The sequence below is a fragment of the Miniopterus natalensis genome, chromosome 18 (assembly GCF_054644295.1).
Source record: "Miniopterus natalensis isolate mMinNat1 chromosome 18, mMinNat1.hap1, whole genome shotgun sequence".
NCBI lineage: Eukaryota > Metazoa > Chordata > Mammalia > Chiroptera > Miniopteridae > Miniopterus > Miniopterus natalensis.
The window spans coordinates 3804643-3826556 of NC_142098.1; the positions used below are offsets into that span (position 1 = coordinate 3804643).

The 21914-nt window shown below is 58.4% G+C and overlaps 1 protein-coding gene across 1 annotated transcript; it reads right to left on the reverse strand.

Annotated features, from left to right (window-relative positions):
* Positions 1 to 4886: 4886 nt before the first annotated feature.
* On the reverse strand, positions 4887 to 20006 carry VSTM2B (V-set and transmembrane domain containing 2B). Its single transcript, XM_087827134.1, has 5 exons — positions 19925 to 20006; positions 19286 to 19470; positions 18332 to 18361; positions 16721 to 17198; positions 4887 to 4975 (listed from the first exon to the last, which is right to left on the reverse strand). The coding sequence occupies exons 1-5, from the start codon at positions 20004 to 20006 to the stop codon at positions 4887 to 4889; spliced, it is 864 nt and encodes a 287-aa protein (XP_087683260.1).
* Positions 20007 to 21914: the final 1908 nt, after the last annotated feature.

Here is a 21914-nt window from a genome sequence, read left to right on the forward strand (position 1 = left end):
GGAAGTTATATCTTTATAAATTGAATTTTCCCTTTTTTTGGTAGATTGCCTTTTCTTTAATTAAAGAATATTTTATCGCTTTTAGCTTATTACAGAAGTAATAAATGTTCATCACAGAAAAGTCAAACCTCACAGGCATTAAAGTGCACACAACCCCACCTGTCGCGGAGACAAACTTTCAACACCCCGGTGCACAACCTTCTAAACCTTGGTGCCTGTGTGTGCTTGTGTGCGCATGTGCGAGTGTGTGTGTGAGTGTATGTGCACGTGTGCATGTGTGCGCGTGTGTACATGCACGCCCGCTTCTCTTCCTCCTTGTATAAAATCGGACTCAAACCCTATTTAAACGTGCTGCGGGAGCTTGCTACTTAAGAGAATTCTGAAATGATTCCTTTGGGATGTGAATAATTCCACTGGGATTTTTTGTGGTACTGGCTCAGGCAAAATCTGGAAGTCATAAAGTATTTATGGCTGGGCGGGTGTGAGCCTGACAATCTGAAAATTCCTCTCTCTGCCTCCATATCGGTACACCTGCCCGTCTCCCGTCCAGCCGTCCATCCACCCATCCGCTGGCCTGTCATGGATCTCCCATTCAGCGTGGAGAGTGAGAGAGAAGCGCGGGGGAGCGGGTGGCTCGGCGGGGTGGGCTTGGCGGGGTGCCCTCGGCAGGAGCCACGCACCCAGGCTGCATACTCATGGCGTTCCCCCGGGGCTGGGTCAGAGGGCCCGGGGGACCTCCCTCCCTGCCGCACAAATTAAAACCGCTCCATTACGTGCAGCACAGAGCAGACTGGCTGAAGATCAGCATCTTCTCTTTGAACAACATAATTGAATGTCTCTCAGCCTGAACCCCTCACTGTATTGATTTGAATTAATTATTTGTGCATTTGTAATCTGGCTTCTCCTGCCCAGGAAGAGTGCCCTGCATTGAAACACTGCGTGGCTGCCACCTCCCCAGCAGTCACCTCTGGTCAGGAAGCCTTTTGCAGCTCTAAAGACAGTTAATCACTCAAATGGAATGAGTTTCTGCTGATAAAGGAGAGCCTTCCCTGCGAAGCCGACAGTCCGTTTAATGGGCATTAGCGTTCTGAAGAGAGGCTGTGTCTGCCAGAGTGGAGAGCACTCATTCACTGGGGCCCCGTGTGGACAAGCTGTGGGAGGGTCATTTTTACCCTCGAGGGTCGTAGTGCTGGGTCAGCGGAGGGGGGTTAGGGCATCAACCCCACGCCTTTTGGTATTTATTTTATTTTATTTTATTTTTTATAAATATATCTTTATTGATTTCAGAGAGGAAAGGAGGGGGAGAGAGAGAGAGATAGAAACATCAATGATGAGAGGGTCATTGATCGAGCCCACAACCAGGGCATGTGCCCTGACCGGGAATCGAACCCCGATCGCCTGGATCCCAGGGCAATGCTCAACCTCTAAGCCATGCCCGGCAGGCGCCTTTTGGTATTTAGGGCATAAGAATATGTTCAGCTGCAACAGCTGAACGGGGAATTAGTTGGTTATGTAGATACGAGTATGTTGGTAGATTGCACTGTAGACACACTACAGACTTTCAAAAGCAAAACAGAAAATTTTGAATACTCCCATTTACTAAAAAAAAAAAAACAACACAGAAAAAAATCAACATTTGCAAGGAAAAGAAAACTCAGGTTATCTACAATCCAATTTTATATCTTTGCCATGTTCTTAAATAGGAGACTGGATACGGTTGTTTGAAACATCAGTTACTCGCTTTGGGAATGGGAGCCTGGTTAGCCTCCAGCCTTCTTTGCTCCAGGCCTCTGCATTCTGGATGGCTGCGCTGCCTCCTGGCCCCGTAGGGCCAGCCAAGTGACCACGCTGTCAGCGTGGGGCAGGGCAGGGTGGGGCAGCAAAGGCTACCTGAGTGCGCACGGATTTGCCCACAGGCGCTCACAGACTGTGTGCCCTCGGGCACAGAATGGCAGGGGGCAGGAGTGCTTGGGCTTGGAGGGCAGTGTGGGGGCTGCTGCCTCACAGGGGACAGCTGCTGCGTGCTGCCTGAAGGCCCGCGTGGGTCAGCAACATGAGGTGCCGTAACCAGGCACCGGGTATCACCCTGTCGAATGCAGGGGCTCCTTCCGTGGGCGTGGGGCCGGGCTCACGCTCCCCAGCATGTTCTCCTCGCCTGCCTCTTGCTCAGCCTGCAGCAGGGGTGGCGTTTGACCTCCTGCCCTCCCTACCCCCCTGCTCTCCTTTCGGTGTTAGGCGTGACGCTGACCCATAGTTTTGCAGTCCCTTCAAGCTGACGGGCGGTCCTCACAGGCTGGGACCAGAGCTGCTGCATTGCCAACCACCCTGCATTCATCCTAAACTGAAATAAACCATCTTGTCCTTGAACTCGTCTGCTCTGGGCTGAGAACAAAATCCCAAGGAAAAGGTCTTTTGGGTGGTGAGTTTGAACCCATGGCTTTTCTTTTTGGTGGGTACTTGTCCCTCCTGGTTTGCATGTACCCCTTACATTCCATGCAGGCTGCCCACTCTGTCCTGGGAGTGCTGGTGCGGGACCCCAGAGAGCTCGCACCCAGGTGCCATCCATCTGCTTGTGGACCCGCAGGTGCACACCTGACTGCCCCTCCCTCAAGTCCAGGGCACTGAACCAGCAGGGACCAGAGGGGTTTGCTCTGGCCTCCTGTGGACCCAACTTCCTCCTCAGCCTCAGTCTGACTTCCATTCACTTCTGTTCGGGGGGGGGGTAGGGAACTTGCCCACCTCATCTACGACTTCCCCTAAATCCCTGGTCCCCAGGAGGAGACCTAGGGCTTGTTCCTCTGTGTGTGAAGTGCTGCCTGTGGATGCAGAGCACAGGGCGGCCCCGGAGAGCAGCTCCCCAGAGCACACCTGCCTCCTCTCCCTGCAGCATCACACGGGGCCAGTGGCTTCCCCCAGGGGCCTGGCTGACGAGGCGCACCTGCAGAGGGGCTGGTTTGTGTGATGGGAGATGGCTCCCCAACTCCGGGTCCCTAGAGTGATCCGGCACCAGCCCAGCCCATCGCTGACTGGTCCTCTCCACTGCACCTGCGTCAGGGAAGCGCCTTGCTCGTTTCAGCTCAGAGGGCCCGTACCTGAGCTGAGGTTAGCCCGCCGCAGCATTAACTGTAAAGAGCGGTTATCCTCCTGGACAGAACACTACCCACCAGGCAAAATGATTACACGTACAGCTCAAATGGTGCTGATCAATAGAAATTAAATGTGAGACAATTTAATGTCTCCATCACCGGAAACAGCAGGCCCCGGGTCCCCTCCTCAGCAGCCCAGCCTCTCAGCTCCACAGGGTGAGCTCTGCAAGTGTGGGATGGTCCAGGTGCACTGCTCTTTTCCCTTTCCCCGCACAAGCAGGATGTCCTTGCCCAGGCCGCCCAGCGGGCTGGACTGTGCCGCAGGACCCCGCCCCCGCGGCTCAGGCTGGCGCATGGTGCTGCAGGCCCAGGGCTGGCCAGCAGGGGCTCTGCGCCGCGGGGACGCGGGACTGGCCGCCTGGCGTTTGCTGTGCGGGTTGTTGCTGGTCTTGTGGGTCGTGCTTCAGACCAGCAACCAAATGCCTGGGCTCAAGTCACGCCGCCCTTCCACGCACAGCTCGCTGGCGGAGCTCTTTACGTGGCCACCAGGAACGGAGCCCGGACCCCGAGCCGTCGGCGGAGAGCTGCAGGCGCCGGTGAGCAGCATCAGTGCAAAACACGCTGGTGTAAGAACTGGCTGGGTCTCGGACAAATCCAAGAGATCGGCTATTTAGTGCAATCCTGTTGGGGATTAAAGAAAAACAGCCCCCGAGGCGTGTCTATTTCTTTAAGACGTGTGTGACCTGCCCCAAACACACGCGTTTCAGAGGCTCAAAGCAATCTCTAGATGCGCCAAGAGAGTGGAAGGCCCCATCTTGTGCCCAAGCTTCCCCTCCACTGGCAGTGACTCCGGTAACACTGAACCACCTGGGTGTGTAATCTCCAGGTGGGCAAATGGGCTGGGTGATTAGTTTCAGTCAAAAGGAGAAAGGCTGACTCGATTACTATCATACCTCTTCCCAGTGGACCCCTCTCCTCAGGACTCGGGCTGGGTGCTCCTGTCACTCCTGCTCCCTGAGGTCCCCGGCCCCTATGGGAGCTGGATGAGCGCTCCTGTCTGCTGTGTGGCCTCAGCCAGGTGTCCTGGGCTGTCCTCCGCAGAGGGTAGAGCCGGCATCAGGGAACAGGAGGCCACGAAATCGGGGCTGCACCAGGCCCCGAGGCTCAACATTCATACATGCCTGTAGAAAGCTTATTTCAAAGTCGTTTTTTATTCAACTGTTATTCAGCAATATACAATACAGTGTATAAACAAGTGTCTGACTTTGTTTCCAATGTTTATTTAAAAATAAATATTATTGACAGTGAATTTTAATTATGATAAGATGTATCTTTTTTTAATCAAATGCCTCAAAAGAAATAATTTAATAAAAAAGGTAAGCCCCCAAAGGAAAAAAATTTAAAAAATTCCTAAACACAATAACCTACTAAAAATATTCTGCTTTGTCAGAAAGGCTGTGGCCCAACATTTTCATATCATATCCTAGACATAATTGCTCAACAGTTCGTGCAAAATGAAGACGTGGAGGCGAAGTTGAAAAAGGAAAAGTACACGGCACGGGAGTCACGGGCCCTGGCGCAGGGCACAGCCAGCCTCCACTTCCTCGGAAACTGGATGCGCTCCCCAGGTGTTCTACATTTGTGCAACTCCCCCAATATGATTTATTTGATTTCCACGTGGACTCTGTCATGCTTCTCAGGCTCTGTGTTTATCCGGCAACATGGTCCTCACCTGGGGTCTGGGCGGTGGTGTGGCCCCGCCGAGGCGCCCAGGATGCAGGATGCAGGATGCAGTGGATGTCAGTGCCCCACCAGCAGGCCAAGGAACTTATGCAGAGCTAACAGGAGCAGGGACAGGAGCGGGTCTGTGGTGTAGGTGGGGCCGGTGCCTGCAGAGGACGAGAAAACATCACGGTTAGCACCTGATTCACGAGAACCTAGCGGGGGAGCAGACAGGCTCATGAAACTTCCCACGGGCTGGGCCTCTGGACTGACTGCTGTGTGGCAGCTGTTTCAGGAGCCTGCTGGACACTGGCACCTGGCTTCAGGCAGGTGTGCTAGAGTAAAAATCAAGTCCAAGTCATTATTTTCATTGAATAGAGAGACAGTATGCTCCCTTTCCAACCCGTCCCTAATACTATGCTGCAAAGTTCCCAACTTCTGCATTTAAGGCCCAACTTCCCCCTCCTCCAGGAAGACTCCAGGATTGCACATAACTTCAGCCCCTCCAACTCATCTGAACTGCCTAGATGCTTGCTAACGCTGTCTCAAGCATCCTGATGTTTCCATGCCAGTCCAGCGCTTGGGGTCAAAGTAGGGAGCTCAGAAATCACTAGTTGGTGGTGGGTGGGTTAGGGTCCCTGAGGAGTGGTCCTAGCACATTCGGGTGGGAGGTCGCTGCCACCTGGTCTCCAGTGCAGTCATTAACTCGGGCCCTTGGCCTGCCACTGGGATGGTCACATGTGCCTTCCTCCTGCCGCACCAGAGCTGCCTGCCCAGCTCCCCATCTGTCTGTCACTGGGGTCTTCATTCGCTGGAAGTAGAGGAAAGCCTGCCCAGGAACCCCAGGCTTCTCACCTGGAAGGCAGGGTGCTTCCCCCAGGGTTACTGAGGGGAGGGGTGCTGAAGCTGCCCAAACCCAGACAGCAGTGCCAGCCCGCTGAGCTGGCTGCATTCATGGAAACCGCTGCCACTCACCTGGCCCATCAGACCCCCCACGCCGGGCTGGAGCTCCACCTCCAGGAGGCGGCAGGAGGCCCTTCCTGTGCGGAGCAGGTGTAGAACCGCCTCCGCTTAGCTGCCCATGGGAGCTGCTGCCCTGTGGCTTTCCTGAACCCACAACTCCTTTCTCCATGTGCAAGAGCCATTAGTCTTTCTAACCAAGGCGTTTCCCCCAATCCCTAATCATCCTTGCTCTGGTGGTAACTGTCCTTGTCCCAGGGTTTGCTCCCCAGGCCCCAGTCTCCCCTGTAAAAGGAGGGGTCAGACCAATGACCTGCGTCCTTGTGATGCCAGGGCTCCATATCTCATTTTGGGAAACAAGGGTATGCTCAATAATCTCAATGAAAGGAGGGGCAGACCTGCCCACCGTGCCCATCTCATTTCCAAACACAGTTCTGTGTCCCCTGAGCAGCACAGGACAGGATGCATCCAAATGCGCTCACACTCCCCGTTGGATATTCAGATAGTCGTGACCCTGGCCTTCCCCGAAACCTGCCTCAAGTCGACACTTGCTCGATGCCATTCACCAGCGGGAAGCACAGGGGTGCAGTGTTGCCCCCCAAACACGGGTCCTCCTTTGCTGCATTCACTGTGGCCTATCATTGGGACGGATGATGGTGGACGTGGGGACGGATGAGTTGATGGATGGCCAGGTGCCTGGTGGAATTCGCCTGGGATCAGGTGCTCAGAAAACAGGGGTGTGGCCGGCAGAGAGATGCCTTCTGGGCACACAGGGCTTACCGGCACCCAGATCTCCTGGCTCAGGTCTTTATGCCCCAAAAACCCTGACACTCAGGCGGTGCAGCTGAGACACAGTAGCCACAGGAGGAGTTTAGAAGTACATGTGTGAGCTCCGGACCCTCCAGGTATGCAGGGGACAGGACAGCAAATGGGCTGAGAGGCAGGTGGACACGGCCTGGGGAGCCGTAGGCGCAGCACACGGAAGGACACATTTTAATTTACCGCAAATACTGCAGATGGGTCTTTCCCATTATTACAGTCTCACCTCTAATAAAAGTTTCAAAGCTCCAGAAAGCTTTCGAAAGACCCTGGATGGAAACAGCAGGCCTGCTGCTCTGTGCTGGGCCAGGGCAGGAGCAGCTGGGGCTGGAGGGGTGGCCCTGAAAGACGGGTCTTGACAGCTGAATGGGTTAGAATTCAGGAGTCTAGCAGCTCAGTATCTCCTCTCCCCACGTGCTGTCTCCTTGGAGGGACAGGGACAATTGTCTGGCACTTGGCTGCTGGGCCCCCAGTCCCTGTCCTGTTTCCTGGAGTAAGCCTGGGCTGCCCCCTGCTGCCTGGGGCTCACCTGGCCCCTCAAGGCAGGGGTGGAGGGTGCCCTGGGCTCAGCTGAGGGAGCCTCCTGTCCTGGCCTCTTTTATGATGTGTCTGTGTTCCTGGGGACAGGGGGCGTGGGGGCTGCATGCTGGCTGGATGCTAACGGCCTTTCTCCACTTCATCTTTTCCTAAGAGGCACCAAGAATAGACCTGGGGCACCGAGGTCATCTCTCAGGATTACGCTGCACCATCAGGCTGCTCGAGAGTCAAGGAGGCCTCTGAAGGGCTGGGTGCTGATTCAATCTTTTTTTCTTTTTTAAATATATCTTTATTGATTTCAGAGAGAGGAAAGGAGAGGGAGAGAGAGAGATAGAAACATCAATGGTGAGAGTCATTGATCGGCTGCTTAGCCCGCAACGCAGGCATGTGCCCTGACCAGGAATCAAACCCTGATCGCCTGGATCCTAGGTCGACGCTCAACTGCTGAGCTACGCTCGGTCGGGCTCATTCTTTACATTACACAAGTATCACTAGTTTGCTAATCATCTTAAAGAAATGAAAGCCCTGTGAATATGGACTTCTATCGTTTGGATGGTGAGCAGGGTAAGTGGCCTTTTGCACTCATCTGGGAAGAGCATAGCGCCCAGCCCCCACCGAGAGCAAAGGCGTTTCCATTCAGCCAGAGCAGAATTCCAAAGGCCCCATCAGATCCAGGAACCTCTGAGGTCACTCAGCATCTCGGGATGTAAGTGAGGGAGGAGGCTTTGCCTAGGCCATCCTCTGGGACCCTCTCTCTGACCACACTATCCTCAGGCCAGACCTGTGACTCAGGCTCTGGGGGGTGCAAGGGTGACAGCTGGTCACGCCCTCTGACCTGGACTCCCACAGACATGGGGCACTGAATGGGCGACCCCCACCCTATGGGCATCTGGATCACAGTGGGCTGCTCTGATGACCACTGGGGACAGCCTGCCAGGGCTCCTCTCCCACCACCTGTCCTGCCCGCCGTTCCAGGACCATGGACAGTCCCCTCGGCCTCTGCTGTGGTCTGCAGCCCGTCACACTGGCTGTGGACAGGACCGAGCTTCAACCCCAGACCTGGCTGGTTCTATCACCATTTCAGGCCTGCTGGTGGCCCAGGACCTGCAGCCAGGAGACAGTACCCCTCAGTCTGGGATTGCTCAGAGGCTGCTTTTTGTTGTTGTTGTGATAGCTTAACAACTAAGATTTATTTCAAGTTTGAGATGAGTGAGCAAAATTCAAATACAATTGAGGCCTGGCTCTGCTCAACAGGCCGGCTCTGGCGCTGGCAGTCTGGGCCGGGTGGGAGCTTGGCCTTGCCCCATCCAGCACTGCGCTGCAATACCCACACACTTGTGCAAGTACCAGCCTCAGGACAGAGCGGCTGCCCCAGTAAGCATAGCTGTCCTAACACAGGACAATGACAAGGGTCTCCAGTGCAGGCCCATCCAGTGTCCCAGAGCAAGGCCACTTGCTGTCACAACACGTCTTTTGAGTAAGGGCTTCTTGGCTAGAGCATTTAGCAAACCTGGTGAGCCCTTTCAGCATGCTGATCAGTTCCCCTTTTGCCGTGTCTGAGAGGGCCAACCCCAAGTGGCAACACTGAGGTTGGCTGGCATCTCCTACAGAGCCCAGGACCAGGTGGCCAAGCGAGGATTCAGACTAGCCTGCAGAGGGTTCGGCTTAGTGCGCACAGTCTTAAGAATTGTAAATTATAATCCAACGTTATGCAGAAGGAGGCATTTACATAAAAGCACAGATTCAGTGTCGACCAGGAGGCCCCAAACCCAGCACCCTGGGCCTGTCTTCCCCCTGAGCTACACAACCAACAGCCTCTGCTCTTCTTAGAAAAGATTCCCCACTCGCTGCTCCCTTGACCCCAACTTGGGCCCAGGGTGGCTGCCAGGTATTGCCCTGGCCCCCATGCAGTTGGCCTCCCTTTGCCCAGCCGCTCACTTGTCTCCACCCCCAGCCTGGCCCTTGGTGGCTGGCTGAGTTTGCCATCTCGGAGCCAGCTCTGGTGCAGGATCCAGGCGGCCAGGCTTTCGTCCCACCTTTGCCCCTACGTTGCTGTGATGACGACGGGGGGCTGGCTCTCCTCACCCTGACATTCCTGATGGCTACCCATGCCCACACTGCCCTGGCTCTCTGACATCCCCAGACGCTGTGCTGGGCGGGCCAGGTGGCCCAGCCGCAGCTGAGTGGAAAGATGTCACCTTGGGAGGAGGCTGCTTCCCTTGCTGGCGTTTTAATTAAAGCCTCTTCGTGGGTATTTATTCAGAGGGAGTCAGCGAGGAATAGTGGAGCTAACAAAATTGGGTAGAATTTCCGCTGTAAAATTAATGTGAGCTGGTAACTAGGGCAAAGACTGGGAACAACAAATACTATCGGTTTTAGAGGAAACAGATATTTGACAGAAAAGTTGAATGGAGAGGCAGGGGTGCAGGACAGCGGGTGAGATGTGGGTCCCTCAATGCTATGCGGTTCTACCCTCCTGGCCCGTCCCACCCCAACCTTAGGCAGCTGGCCCCTGGGTTTGAAGACAAACCTCTTGGTAGGAGGTGTCCACAGGGGTGAGGCCCACGACAGCCTCAGGGAAGCAGTGGGAGAGGCCGGGGAGCAGGGCAGAGGCTCCTGCTGCACAGGTTTTAGCGATCACTGCCTGCGTTCTCCACTCGCATGGCCCGAGTTCAGCAGTGACCTTCTGAAGCATTTCCCTGCCCTCGTGCCCACCTCCTGCCTCACACACTCTTGGAGAACTCACCTAAGATACGGAAACTTTATGGGTTCCTTCCGCCCACAGGAGAAAGAACCATTGTCTCAGGGCCACACATCCTCTCCAACACCCCCCACTGCTCACCTCCACCAGCCCTGCGTTCCAGCCCTCCTTTCCCTGTGAGCACCTCGGGCTCCAGGCTCACCCTGCAGAACCACTAACTCACCTGTTTTCCCGTGTCCAGGTCTGGCCCGAGCCTCAAGCCCAGAACTGCTGCCTCCTCCAGGAAGCCCTCTGTAAGCACCCAGACACACAGAACTGGGCTCTAAGGAATATATGTGCTGTTCATGTGGCCCTTGCTTCTGCCCCCTTCTCCCCCCACCCCACAAACACCTTTCTCACCTCAAGTCCTACCTCTGCAGCCATGGTGGTGGCCCATGTGCCAGAAGGTCTCACTATGGTCAGGGCTGCCCCAGCCCTGCCGACACCAGCCACCTGGTCACCATTTTCATCAAGTGATACCATTAAAGGATCATTTGGGGCAAGACTTCATTTAAAAAAAACACAGGAGCTGGAAAGGAGCTAGCAATGAAGGTGGGAGATTAAAAAGTCATTAGGAATGTTAAAACATGAATAAAATCTCACCCTCGCTTTCTCCCTTGGAAGCAGCCTGGGCGAGGGTCAGGCGGAGGCTCCAGGGGAGGAGAGGGCACGCTCCTCGGCCTGGAGAGGTGATGAGCGCAGTGATAGGGTGCGATGCCCTGGCTCCTACAAATGCAGTCCGGGCTCCTTTCTTGCAGGGGCCTTTGCTTGGCTCCCTGGTCAAGCCCTAGGCTAAAACTCCTGGATGCTGCAGTGCCAGTATGCCCACTTCACAGATGGGGAATGGGAGACCTGCCGGCTTTCACATGACTGGGCCCTGCCCCTCCTTGGGGTGAAATAGCCGTATTTAAATCCAACTCATCCCCTCCATGGCCTTTGTGTCCCTCATGGTGGGATGTGCCGCAGAGCCCTCTGGCTAGGCAAACAGTGGGCACCCAGTGAACGCCTGCTCAGTGTGCAGGCCCAGGCCTCGGACTCCTTGTCCCATTCAGCACAGCTGGGCCCCGCCACGCAAAGGCGGGAAGGAAGGGCAGGAGGGAAGGGCCCAGTCCTCGAGGTGAGCAGGGACAGCTGGACAGCGGCCAGGACACAACAGCGCTTCCCTCCAGCTTCTGCCCCGAGGGTGCCTGGGTCTGTCTTTCTGTTTCACACAGAGGACTTATCTTTAGAAATACAGTTTAACTGAAAAGGTTATCACATTTTAATTGCCCAGGGATACTGCACTGAAAATTCTGTAACGTGCTCATGAAATAAAGTTAGCGCAGAGAAGCTGCCAGGGACCTGCCACGCACTGCAACACGACCGTAGAGCAGGCTCCAGGATGAATTACTGCCTTGTGTATTTTCCTAACATTAGTCTTTAATGCAATACAGTGATTCATCTGCACACCTGGAGATTTAATTTGTTAAATGCTTGAAAGAATACACATCTACCCGAACTCTGACATGGATAATAACCATCAGAATGGCCTGGCCACATCTCCACCACCCGCCCCCTCCCAGAAAGCCTGGTGTCCAGCAGGGCAGGGCCTGCGGCTCCTGCCTCACAGGAGCGGTGGTGGGTGGGGACCCCTGAAGGTGGAGGAGGGGAGCTGGGGCCGGCTGGCGACTGGCTGTGCTCTCTAGTGCCACCATCCCTCCCGAGGCTCAGGGATTGCAGGCAGAAATGGCTGCCTTGGAATCTGGGCAAAGAAGGGCTGTGCCAGCTGCCACTGGGCCCTTGCCCCCGAGGCCTCCTCCTGGGAGACTCGGCTTCCTGTGCTGGGCAGAGGCAGCCTCGGAGCTGACCAGCTGAGCAGAAAGGAAGCTCTGAAAAGTCAGAATGAGACGGTCAGAAGTCAAGCTTCCTGTGGACTTGGCCACTCCCGGGTTTACACTCCGTCTCTTCCACCTCAGTGGACGGCCCCCAGGGGGACTGGCCCTGCCTCGGTCACTTCCCTGGGCCTCATCCCTTAGTGGGCACTGAGCGTCCTGCCGGGTGCACTCAGGCGGTGCCCTGCTGAGTCGGCCTTCATGGGCATGCCAGCCCTTCTGGCAAAGCCGTCACATCTGAGTTGCGTGGAGCAGGGCCCACGGGCGTGGGGACGAGTGGGGAAAAGCTTTGAAACGTGTAGGCCTCACGCTCTTGCTGGGCCCCTCCTGAGCCCCTTCCATGCTCACTGCTCAACAGCAGCTCAACCCTGACCTGGAGGAGCCAAACTGGGTACCCCTCGTGGTGCAACAACGCACCTTCCCTGAGAGCACCAACACCAAGGATAAGCAGGAACAGGAAGGGATCGGAGTTCCTGGGCTGGCCTGTCTGCCGGTCACCCTATACTTGCCCGCGGGCCTTCTGTAGGACAGAGGGAAGCTCCTCACTGCTTTGAATGAGTTTCCAAGAGGTGCCTGGTAATAGTCAGCAAAGCACGGGGGCGGGGCTGGCAGAGAAGATGATACTTTCCCCTGTGCTGCAAAGGCGTCTTAAAACCAAGCTGGCATCCCCCATACAGCCCAGGGGTTTAGGCCACAGCCAAGCCCTTGCCCACCCACTCAGGGCAGAACTAGTTGATGTCACACTACAAAAGCACTTGACCTCAGGCATCCCCGCGGAGGCCTGGGGAAGCCTCTATATCCAGAGCTTCAAAAAGGTGCACCTGGCGGATTTGATGAGAAGCTTCTTGCTGGGTTTGGCTCCTGGTGACATTTAGAAAGGCTGGTGCTCCACTCATCTAGTCTCATGGAGGCTGCCACTCAGCTGGGGAAGCGGTATGGACTCCAGGGAAGGAAGTGTTTGATGAACTGAGCCAGGGGGAGTTAGGCAAAACTACAGAGGAGGGAAACCCCTAATCCACAGTGCAGCTGTTTTGCCTTTAAGTTGGGGTCTCCCTGCTGCTGAGAGAAAGGCTCTGCAGTGAGCTGACTGGCCACTCAGTGACGGACAAAGGCCACTCACTGCATTTGGTGTGACTCTCATTCCACGGAGTGCAGGGTGGGGAGGGAAGGTGAGGTCTTCGGAAGTTTTCCTAAGCTAGAAGACCAAACCTCTGAAGACACACACCACCTACAGGAAGCCTCCTCTGATTGCCTCACCCGGATAGGGGCGATCCCTGTTTGGGACTCCTACTGACACAGACGGCTCTGTCCTGGAGTTCCATGGGTAGCCTGCTGCTCTTGAGCTGGGTCTGTGGCTGCCACGTGACTGGCTGATGAGAAGATGGCATGTGGCTGACAACCACCCACGTTGGCCGCTGTCAGGAAGATGCCGGCATCTCTTGCGAGCTGTGAGGCCCAGCCATGCCCTTTACAGAATCCTTTCCTTTCCTCTTTCAGATGCTCAGAGAACCTCGCCTTCTCTTCTCTGGGGCAACTTCCACCAGATTTATTTTCTCTTTCCTTAGGACCCTGCAGTCACATCAGAGCTTGAGGGAAGGGTAGATTGTTGATTTAAGGTGATGGTTTTCAGGTCCTCGTGTATCCAGGGAGATGGGAAGACCAGGGGACTGTACCTGGCCCTGCAGCACCATTTCTGCAAGCACTGTCACCCACTGAGGACATGGGTCAGAGTGAGTGCCTTCACCTTGCCCAGAGCCCCCTCTGCTCATGGTTTACGGTTGCCATGGTGACACCCAAGGATACTTCCCTGGATGGCTCCCAGAAGCAACAGCCTCTCTAATGCAGTCACACCCATGGCCTTGGCTGTCTTTCTGTCATTGTTAATTGAAATACTGAGAGCCAGCTCTCTGTGTGGGCACCAGGCAGCTGTGTGCCACATCCAAGCACCTCTCCTTGCAACCAGAGCCCCAAAGCTAATTAGAGGGTCACACTCCACAGATCTGGTCCCCAGGTTCCTTGCAGAGGGGAACCTCTTGCCAACATACAAGCCATTCGGTTGCAAATGGTATTCTTCTGAGGCTGAGCTTAGCTCCACCTAGGTGCCTTTCCGGGTTTAAAGGGCTTGTCTGGAAGGCACTCTGTTTTATTTTCTTTTTTCCTAGAAACAGCAACTAGCAACAAAGTGCTCACACAAAAAAATGGGTCGGCATTCAGGTTAATTAGGAGTCAGATTTAAGAACACAGCTAAGGAGGGACCCCATCTCCTGAGCTGATGCTGCTGTGCGAATCCAGCTCATGTTATTTTTAAGCACAAATATCAAACTGTTTCTTGACAAATGAGATGTGAAATGAATGAGTTTTTGCACATAAATATTTAGTGCAAAATATGCCTTTGGATGCTTTGGGCACACAGGGGGTGCAAGAAGGGTTTTCTGGCCGGCTGTGCAGTAGCCAGAGGGTGGGGATTCATGCAAGCGAACCCCATCCCCAGACCCCACACTGACAAAGCAGCTCACTTAAAGACACACCAACACAACCGTGTCCGGGACTTCTGACTTCCCTTTAGGAGCAATTGCTTAATGGAGGACTGTCTGGGGAGGTGGCCTGGGACCATCCCTGAAGTTGCCAATCTGAAAAAGCCCGTGTGTCCACCCTGCCCAGGCCTGGACCACCTTGTTAATTGGAAACTCAGCTCTGGGCTTGTCCTGAAGCCTAGGGGGTGGGGCTGGAATCCCTCCCCCTCCCTCTGAGAGCTGGGGTATTCTCTTTCTGCCCCCAGATCTACCATCTCCTTTCCTCCACTCTGTCCTGAGCCCTGGAGGCTGCCCCCACAGGCTGTCCCCCCAGGGCACCCTTGCCCCCAGCTCCCAGTGGGAGGCCCTGACAGGAGACTGGCGGGCAGGAGGACAGTGAGCCCCTTGCTGGGCCACCAGGGGTTGGCTGTGTCCCTCTACCAAGGCACAGCTCTTATCAGGCTGGCCTTTCTGGGTTCTGCTAACTGCCTTCTCCCCTTACTCCAGGGACCCCCTGCTACTGGCCCTGGGGACATGCTCTTCCTTCCTTGGCCACCCTATCTTTGTCTACACCTTTAAAAACCCCGTTCATAGCTGTTTCTCTGTGACCCTGTTCGAATGTGTCATCTGCTTTGCCAGCACCCTGACAGAAACACTCTGCAAACACTCTTGCCTGTAAACCAAGTGGCAATAGCCCTTCCTGGTCTCCTCTCCTCTCAGCTGCTCAGAACTGTGAGCTCAGGAGGCCAAGTCAGAGGTCGCTGCCTTGAGCTCCCTCTCTGGCTCATGCTTCTGGTGGCTCTGAGCGATCAGCTGGTCTGCTGCATCCCAGGGACGCTCCGCAGGAAGTTTATCCATGCCTGCCACCCGGATACGGTGTGCAAGCTCCACCCATCTAGAGCCTACACCTCAGTGGCCTTTGGGAGTGGGGGGAACTGGGACACTCAAGATGGCACTGTTCTCTCCGAGGGATCATAGCCATTTTGGTATGTTTGTGGACTAGAAGTCATCTCGCCCACCTCTGCATGCCCAGGGCGGGACACAGGAAGTCACCTAACCTACCTCTGGATGCCCACGGTGGGACACAGAGGAAGTCACCTCACCTACCTCTGCATGCCCAGGGTGGGACACAGAGGAAGTCACCTCACCTACCTCTGCATGCCCAGGGTGGGACACAGAAGAAGTCACCTCACCCATGTCTGCATGCCCAGGGCGGGACACAGAGGTGCCATAGCACAGTGCTCTCTCAAGAGCGTCATCTGGAGAGCAGAAGACACAGGCATTCTACTCTCAGCTGCAGGCCTGCCTTCCTGGCCTCCTGGACAGGAGCTGAGAAAAGCCTGGGCTTCTTTCTGAGATGGGTCTGTGTGGTTCCTCCCCATCCAGCCAGTAGCCTGACCCACATGTAGAGGTCCCCACCAGGGTGTAATGTGAGTACCAACCGAACTGATGTGGAAGACAGACCGGGAGGGTCTCAACTGTTGGAAAGCTGAAGAATCAGCCAGGGAGGTAGACTAGGATGTCTATCACCACAGACCCCGCAGGGGAGCCCAGGGCCCACTTCCTTATCAAGCACTGATGCTGGCTGGTGGCAGGTGCACAGCACCCTTAGAACCAGGAGAGCAGGACAGGGTGCTCCATGTACCGGGAAGGTTCACGTGCTGCCCGGAGCAAGGCCAGTGAGATGCTCCCTGCAAACACAACTAGGTACCAAACAAGACTGAGCGGTGGGTTCAGAGAGGGCATGGCTGGCCTGAAATCAGACTTAGGGAGTGAGCACTGGAGCTGGACACAGCTCTGAGACCTGTCTTTGAGGGGTGGGGGAGTGGGGGATGCTTTGGGAGGAGAGTCACACTGGGAAGCCATGTGCCCAACACCATAATCTCCACTGCTGCCAGCAGCCTCTCCTCCCCAGAGCTGCCAGCAACCCCTTCTACCCTGCAGTCAATCCATTTTCCTGACTTGCTCTGACTCCCCTCTCAGCTCCCTAGGAGAGCAGTCCTCAAACTCTGGGTGCCCTCCCAACAATGGCAGAGCTCCATCCTTACCGCCCCCCCTGCCCCCCGCCATGAGGACCCAGCGGTACCAGAGTGATGATTTATAGCATGGCCTGTGTCTAGGACCACCCTGGACCTCCACGAAGACAGCACAGGCTACCTAGCCAGGCCCATCCATGCTGCTCGGACAGTGTGGTCAATAGAGTCAGGCAGCATCCAGACACACAGCTTGCATCTTAGAGAGGGCCCCCCACACTCCAGTCCCCACACCCACAAATACATGGCATGAACACTTCTAGCAGCCAACAGTAAAGACAGGAAAACAGCGAAGAGAACCCCAGTGAGGCTGCCCGTTACCAACTACCATGAGGATGCATGCGCAAATGACCCCATCGGGGCCATCCTGGGCTCAGCACCAAGCTGGATGTCACCCCACAGCCCTGCCCGTGCGCCCCCTCGGGGTGCACACCCTTACCGGAACCATGCCTCTGGCGCAGAAGGACCACCTGGCCGGGTGGTGAAGCGGATGAAGGAGCAGCTGCAGCAGTGACCGTGGTGGTGGCTGCACCGGCTGTGGAGGAAGCGGCAGCCTCGGGGACTCTGGGACCCAGTGCCGCAGGAGGGCTCCCAAGAGGCAGGCTCTTGTCTCCGCGGCTGGGCTCCGATGTGGGGTGGCCCGGGGTGCTGGTGGCGCCCAAGTGGTTGGCGTTGGAGGTGCTGGCAGGGCCATGGCGACGGGGACCACTGCTCTGAATGTGGGACACGGCCTCGGCAGCCTGCATGTTGGGCGGAGTGAAGCGTGAGAGCACTCGCAGCAGCGCCTGGGCCTTGTGCTCCTGCGTGTCGTCGTCGCCATAGTCGGACACCCGGCACTCGTACACACCCTGGTCCTGCCGCCGCACAGCCGACAGCCGCAGGCGGTGCGAGATATCATTGCCCTGGACGCGCACGGTCTGCAAGAGAGAGGGGCTGGGGCCAGAGGCCAGGGTGGGCAGGCAGCCCCACAACCCCAATGCGTGACCATGCCACAGCACCCCAACATTTCCCCATGGGGTGTGTCCACCACCAAGAGCCAGGTTTCCTTCTGCCCTTGTCTCCCCAGTGACATGGGCCTCCCAACTCTGATTGGACACAGAATGGCCCTGCCCAGTTCCCACCGCCTTAACCTAACGCTGGAGTTCAACAGACAGCATGGGCTCTGAGGCCTGGCCTTTAGTCCCGACTAACATTTATTCTAGAACCTGGAGAACGTAGAATGCAGGCACATTATCCTGCCCTCAGAGAACATACATATATCTGCTCCCGTCCCTGAGCCCTACATAGCAACCCCTCCACCCTCCCAAGGAGGCAGGAGACACTGAGGCTGCTGCTGGCCCCCCTGGCCCCTGCTTCTTAGGAACCTGCCCTTCTCCAGGTCAGCCTGATGCTCCCAACAACAAAGTGCTCACCCCACCACATGGCCTGGTGGGGACTTGAGGAAGCACCAGATTTGTGGCCCTCATCTTGCACCCAGGGAACCCTCAACTGTGAACCTAGCACAAGAGGAGGCCCTGGCAGTCTTGAGGCCCTGATATTTGCACAGTCCATCTGGGAAAGCTTGGGCGCACCTCCTCCCTGAGTCACAAACCCCTCGAAGCCTGGCAAGACTGTCCCCCCAAAACAACACTTGGCACTGAGACCAGCCAGAGGAGAGGACTGCAGGCGAAGGCGCCAAGTGGGGTCCACTAGCCAGAACAGGGTCTTCTTGACCAGGGTGAGGTGCAGCCCCCCCCAGTTGCTTGGAGAAATGCCAGCAGAGGAGATGCAAGCGACATGCTGGGCCTGAGCGGGGGTGGATGAAGGAGTTTTACAGGTGAGCGCCGAGGGGAGGAAGGAGAGTCAAGCCTGGAACCCTCTATTTATACCAAGGAGAAACTAATCCTGCTACTGGCGACAGATGGCGCCGGGATACAGCAGCCGTCAATGTGAGGCTGAGGCTGCGAGAAAGTCCCTACATCGGGCTCAGCCTAACAGGGAGGAAGGAAGCTGCGGGGTGAGAAGCGGCCAGAAGGGGTCTCCCGCAGCCCGCGCTGGGCTCCACACTTACGCTGATTTTAGTTGCATCCTTATTTGTTACCTAAAACGCAAAGAGGGAGAGAGGGAGACATTAGGCTCTCGGCCTTCAGGCTTGGGGAACTCAGATAAGCCTCTGACAAGGGACCTTCCGCAGGTGGGCTGGGACTGGAAACCTCTCGGATGTGGCCGGGACTGAGTGCACAGAGGATGTGGGATTTCTAGGAGTGTTGCTGGAAGGAAGCGAGTCTGCAGATAAGCATGGTGCCTGGCCAAGGAAGGGCTGCCCTGGTACACCTGCCAGCCAAAGACGGGAGGCCAGAATGCCACCGGGTGGGAAGGAAGGCCCGTCTTCATCCCTTGGAGCATCCCTGTCCCTGTTGTGTTTTTCTAAAGCTTGTGAAACTAGACGGAAGGGCCAGTGTATCTGGTTGGGGATCAGCGAACAGTTTCTCCAGGTGGGAAGCTAGACACAGGGGAGGTGTGTGCGAGTGTGTCTGTCAGCGGGCGATGCTGCATGTGCTACTGGGTTCAGAGGCATAGGGGCCCTGGGCACCCTCCCTCTGATCCTGTGGGGATTGGAGGTGACCTGAGGACTTCCCTATACACGGTGCTCTGCTAGCCTCTGAAATCCAGGCCCAGAAGAGCTTAACTCTGTCCCAGTGCACTGGGGAACTGAGTGGCAGAGGGCAAGGAAAGCTGAGTGGACCAAGTGGCCTTTCACCAGCCAGCACCCATCAGACTCTGGGCCTGAAGCCAGCAAGCAAGAGCAGGCAAACTGGATGAGGTGTGGCTTTTTAGGGGCAAGGTGGGGACTTCCCGGAGGTTTCAGGAGAATGAATGGAAGTATGGGATTTTGGGGTAACAACTGCTGTTGAAGATGCCATGGGGATGGAGAGGGTGGGAGATGGGCTGTGCCACAGGGTGTCTCTCTGCTTTCCTGCCTGTGACCCTTGCCACCCAGGCCCTGATGGGGCAGCCGGGTTACCTTGCTCTGGGCGCTGGGCACGCTGAGGGCCAGCTCGTGCAGCAGCTCCCCAGATGGTTCCTTCAGGTACCACCACTGAATCTCCAGGGAATACGAGGTGGCTCCGCTAGCCCGGAATGCACAGGGCATTTCGATGTCGTCGCCCTCCCGTACAGTCACATCTTTGGGGACTTCGGTAAATGTAGCTAGGGGCGGGGAAGAGAGAGGCGTGACCAATTGTGGGGCGGAAGCCTGGGGCCAAACGCTCAGCCCCGGCTCGCTGGCGGGGCGCTTCCCACCCTGCGGCTCCGCGCGGCCCAGATGCCAGCAAAGTTCGCTGGAGCCGGTGCCGGGCCGCCGAGAGACCGGCCACGCCGCAGGCGGCTTCCCTCCGGTCGGGGCACCGAGAGAGGCTCACGCTTCTCCCCCGCGCGGCCGCACCCCGCGCCAGCCGGGCCCCCAACTCCCGCGCCCCGCCTCTCCGAAGCCGGAGCCCCGGCCCCACTGCGAACGCCCCGGCCGCGACCCCTCGCTGCTCCCTCCGCCTACCCCCGGGGCCCGGGCTGCCCGCCGGGGCGCCGGAGCCCGCGAGCCCCCCGTCCTCCGCGGCGACCCGGGCGCGGACCCCCAGCGCCCACGCAGCAAAGTTCCCGCGCTCACCGTCGGCCGCGAAGAGCAGCAGGGCGTGCAGCAGCAGCGGCGGCAGGTGTCCGAGGGCGCCGAGCTGGCTCCGCTGTTCCATCTCCCGCGGGGGCGCGGCGGCGGGGCCCGGGCGCGGAGACGCGGCGGCAGCGTGGGCTCGGTTTCTGCCGGGGTTCGGGCTAGGACGCCTCCGACCCGGCCATGGCCCCGCGCGGCGCCCCTTCCCGGCTGCAGCGGCCGCCAATCAGCCCCGCTCCCTCGCCCGCTCGCCCGGCGCGGCTCCGGCGGGGGGCGCTGCGCGCGGGGCGCAGAAAGCGAGGTCCCGCCCGGAGGCTGCTGACCACCGGCCAGCGCCTCCCTTCCTCCCGGCGCCCACTGGACGATGGGGAACCGCAGGTCAGTCTGTGCCCGGCGGGCCAGGCAGGGGCTGGGCCGCGCCCGGACCCATCCCCGGCCAAGGGAGCGCGCGCCTCGGAGCCGCGAGCGGAATTCTGCCTCCCGGTCTCCTCCTGGTGTGGCTCCCGACTGCCCCTCCTCCGGCTGCGGCCGAGCTGCCCCGTCGCCGCCCCCGCCGGTGCCTCCGCGGCTCTTTCCGCAGGGCGAGTGCGCGCTCAGCCGCGGCGCGCAGCCCTGGCGTCGGACCCAGCGGAGCGCGGGGAGAGCGGGCCCGGCGCGGCGGACCCGGAGCCCGAGAGAGACGGGGGGAGGGGGAGGGGAGGGAGGGGGAGGGAGGGGGAGGGGAGGGGGAGGGGAGGGGGGGGAGGGGGCGGTCAGTGACGGAGAGCGGAGCTGCCTCGGGGCTGCACCACCCGCCCTCCCCGCCCTCCCCGCCCCTGCACCGCGCGCACCGCCGCCCCGGGCGCCCCTCCCCCGCGGGGGGCGCCGGCTGGAACCACAGTCTCTCCGGCTGGAGCGCAGCCCCGCCCCGCCCCCGCTTCGGCTGGGGGTCCTCCCGCCCAAACTCTCCCTGGCTCCTTCCCAATCTCCACAGCCTGTGCCCGAACGCCGGGGGTCCGGCGGCCGTCTCCGCAGACCCCCGCCCGTAACTCCTTACCCGGGTCTGGGCGAGGAGCCGCACCGCTCTTTGTCCCAGGCCCAGGCCATGGCGGCCGGTGGGCGCCCTGGGTCCGGGAGGACGGGGGAGTGCGCTCTGCCGGCCCGGGGACGAGGCTGGGTGACGGTGGCGACACCGGGAGGCCGCGGTGTGCGAGCGAGAAGGGAGCGCGGACGGCCGGGGCAGGTGCCCGCGGCGCGGAGCGCACGGGAGCCGGCGAGCGGAGGCCGTGAGTGCCCGCGGGGGCGGGGGGGCGCGGGGCCCGGAGGTCTCGGGCGGGGCGGGGCTCCCGCGCCTCGGGCTCAGGCCCCTGCGCCCCTCATCGTTTCTCGCCCGTGTGCGCCCCGCGCTTACTGCTGACTGGGTGTAAGGGGGATTCCCTGGGAGGCGGGGGAGGGCGCGGGGAGAGGCGAAGGTGGCGTCCACATCGCGTTCCGGGGCCCATCCCCCGCGCCCGCACCCCCGCGCCCCGCGTCCCGGAGCCTGGACCCCTCCCCAGCCCCCTGCGGGAGTGCCGCTGGTCCCCAGAGGGGAGCGTGCGGCGGGCGTGTGGTTCGGCCTGGCACCCAGTCGGAGGGGGCGAGTCCCACAGCTCGGCTTAGGTCCCTCTTGCTTCCGTTCCCCACGGGAATCCCCAGTCAGCGCATTTCAGTGGCTCTGCCCTTCATCCTGCTGCCCCTGACCCCTCAGCTCGGACCTGAGGCCGGGTGAAAAGACCCTGTGGATTCGCAGTCTGTTTGCCCCGCTCACCAGCCCTCCGGAGGCACCGCCGTCGGGCGCCCAAGAGCCAGCCCAGAAGGAAGCCTGGAGCCATGTACTGCCCAGCAGCCCACCTGCCCAGGCCGACCGAGGCACAGCCTCAGAGGGGAAGCTACAGGCCCTCTGGAAGCTTTGTCCTTCCCCGGGTGGCCCGGGACAGTGCTCGTTACCCCTCCCAGGCCTGGGTTTCAGGAT

Excerpts from the sequence above, each read along its gene's own strand:
- VSTM2B (XM_087827134.1), bottom strand. The coding sequence starts at position 20,006 with ATGGAACAGCGGAGCCAGCTCGGCGCCCTCGGACACCTGCCGCCGCTG. Across the intron at positions 19,471-19,924 it reads GCTGCTCTTCGCGGCCGACG|CTACATTTACCGAAGTCCCC; the intron begins GTGAGCGCGGGA and ends CCCCGCCCCTAG. Across the intron at positions 4,976-16,720 it reads GCGCCAGAGGCATGGTTCCG|GCACCGGCCCCACCTACACC; the intron begins GTAAGGGTGTGC and ends CGTCCTCTGCAG.